Source organism: Myotis davidii, unplaced genomic scaffold (genome assembly GCF_000327345.1).
Source record: "Myotis davidii unplaced genomic scaffold, ASM32734v1 scaffold223, whole genome shotgun sequence".
Classification (NCBI taxonomy): domain Eukaryota; kingdom Metazoa; phylum Chordata; class Mammalia; order Chiroptera; family Vespertilionidae; genus Myotis; species Myotis davidii.
The window spans coordinates 5,644,956-5,647,169 of NW_006294609.1; the positions used below are offsets into that span (position 1 = coordinate 5,644,956).

The following is a 2,214-nucleotide window of genomic DNA, read 5'->3' on the forward strand; positions in this document are numbered from 1 at the left end:
GAGAGCGCGGGCCGGGCTGGCGGAGGAGCGAGGCCCCTACCTGAGTTGAGGCTGCCCTCCTTGAGGCTGGACGAGCTCAGGTAGTCGTCCTTGCACACGAACTTGTTCTCGTCGATGACGTAGAGCTCCTCGCCCGTGGACAGCTGCTTGTTGCACACCATGCAGGTGAAGCAGTTGAGGTGGAAGACTTTGCTGCGGGCCTTGCGCACCAGGTCGCTGGGCGAGATGCCTTGCGCGCAGCCCGCACACTTAGTGCCAAAGCGCCTGCCGACATAGCACAGCTCGTCACCGGGCAGCCTGGTGGCCCGTCCTCGCCAGCCCCCGACCTCTTCCCACCCTCCCCGGCTTCTGAGAAGCCTCCACTCTGTCTCTGTCCAATGAGACCCACTGCTGTGCTCTCCGGCTGAGCACAAGGAGACCAGCGTCCCCGGCTCTTCTTGGGGCTGGGACCGCCATGTCCTGTTCAGGTTTATTTGGACTCCACTGGGCTTAGAGCAATGGGCATAGCCTTCAGCCAAGCAGAGGACCCAGAGCACCCCAAGATGCTCCCTGTACCCCCACATCCATCTGGGATGCTCAAGGTGAACTCGCCTCTCCAGGCTAGGAAGGCTTTTGAGGCAGGCAGGCAGGGTTTGGACCCCTTCTTGGCTTTGCCTCCTGGGTCGTTTGGCCTGGTTGGCGGGATCCAGCCATTGGCGGGGAGCCCTTCTCCTGAGCAGGACCCAGGCAGAGAGGAGGGAGCCTTCTGCCCATTCCCAGCACCGCCAGCGCCTAGGGCTTCCCAGTCCCACTGTGGGATGCAGCACAGCTAGTCAGGAGCCTGGGGGACCAGTGGACTCCAAGAACCAGGGACTGAATCTCCATCCCCCCAAAATCTCTGACCCTGGTAGGCAGCGGGAAATGAAGGCAATCCAAACCTGCCTGGCCAGCACTCGGAATGCTCACCCCCACACCCCCGCCCCCCAGTGCCCGAATTCCTGGCCTAAATCCTTTTCTTAAGGCCAGCCTCCTCTGAGTGGGAGAGGTGCAGGGACTTGGGGAGGGAGCGGGCCGGGACTTTGGGCCCCACATCTGCTCACACCCAGGCCTCTAAACGGCGAATTTGGGTGACGTTGATGTAGTGAGGGCATTAGAAGCCATAAGTCACTTTTGGTCTTATCCGGCCGCGTAATTGGCCATATGTACCTTATCAAAAATCATTAGGCGCTTTGCAAGCCCCGCCACATCAGGGCCTGGGTTCTCCAGGCGGGGAGTTTACACGTGTAAAGGCGAGGCTGACATTTTCTCCTATTCAGATTCCCCAGGCTGAGCAGCTGGGGCTGGGGGCTGGGGGCTGGGGGCAGGCTTGCTCCTCCGCGTTAATCACGCCCCCTTGCCCGGGCGCCGGAATTCGCACTCACAAAGCCGCTCTCCAGGGCGGGTGGAAGCTGAGCTGCTGCAAACCCCACAGCCTTCCAGGCCACCCCTGAGCATTTCCCAGCTGGGGAAACTGAGGCCCAGAGCAGTGGTCATCCCCAGCCCGCCTGAGGGCCCCGGTGGGCAGCAAGGGGAGGTGACATGGCCTGGGACCAGACCCTGGAGGTCCTGATTCTCAGCTTGGATTTCCTTGGTACTTTTCAACATGGGAGAGAATATTCACGGAGTTGGGGTGAAGGGATGAGAAGGTAAAGGGTCCCTCCCCCAAACATCGGAGGAAACGCTCCTGGCCGAGCCCCCGGGCGCTGGGAAGCTGCTGTTTGTCCAGCAGGGCCCTGGGGCCGCCTGCCCGCCTCCTGGCAAATGCAGTCTGTCTGGTGGGAGAAGCCTCCAGCCACCACGAACTTTGCAAAAATCCTTCCTCTCTCAGACTCGGGCCTGACGCTTCCACCCTGGAATTGCAGCCGCTGGAAGGGGTAGGGTCGGGCGGGGAGTAAGTTGGTCAGAGCTTCCTCCCCCAGGGAACCTCCGGTCCCAGCCCGCCGGGAGGAGCAACCGCGAGGCACCTTCCGTGTTGCTCCGCCGGGGCTGCGGCCCTTTCCTTGACCAAGGACAGCGGGGAGCAGTGGCCGGGCCCTTCCAGGCTGCTGAGCCGGGGAGGCGGTTTCCCCTTCGCCGGCGCCCGCGGGGCGCGCAGGCCGGGCGCGCAGGCTGCGGGCCTCTTACCTGAAGAAGTCATTTTTGCAGTAGAGCTTGCCCTCGCGCGAGAAGCACTTCTCGGAGAGGTTGGTCTTGCAC

At 62.5% G+C, this 2,214-nt stretch overlaps 1 protein-coding gene across 1 annotated transcript in view; it reads right to left on the reverse strand.

The window, feature by feature from the left end:
• The window catches only part of LHX5 (LIM homeobox 5), a 3,817-nt gene extending 1,609 nt beyond the window's left edge, over positions 1-2,208 (reverse strand). Inside the window, exons 1-2 of the mRNA XM_006769010.1 lie at positions 2,143-2,208; positions 41-264 (exon numbers count right to left, since the gene is read on the reverse strand). Coding sequence (XP_006769073.1) covers positions 41-161 — 121 coding nt within the window. The 5' untranslated portion in view covers positions 162-264; positions 2,143-2,208. The remainder of the gene's footprint in view (positions 1-40; positions 265-2,142) is intronic.
• Between the last annotated feature and the right edge of the window lie 6 nt (positions 2,209-2,214).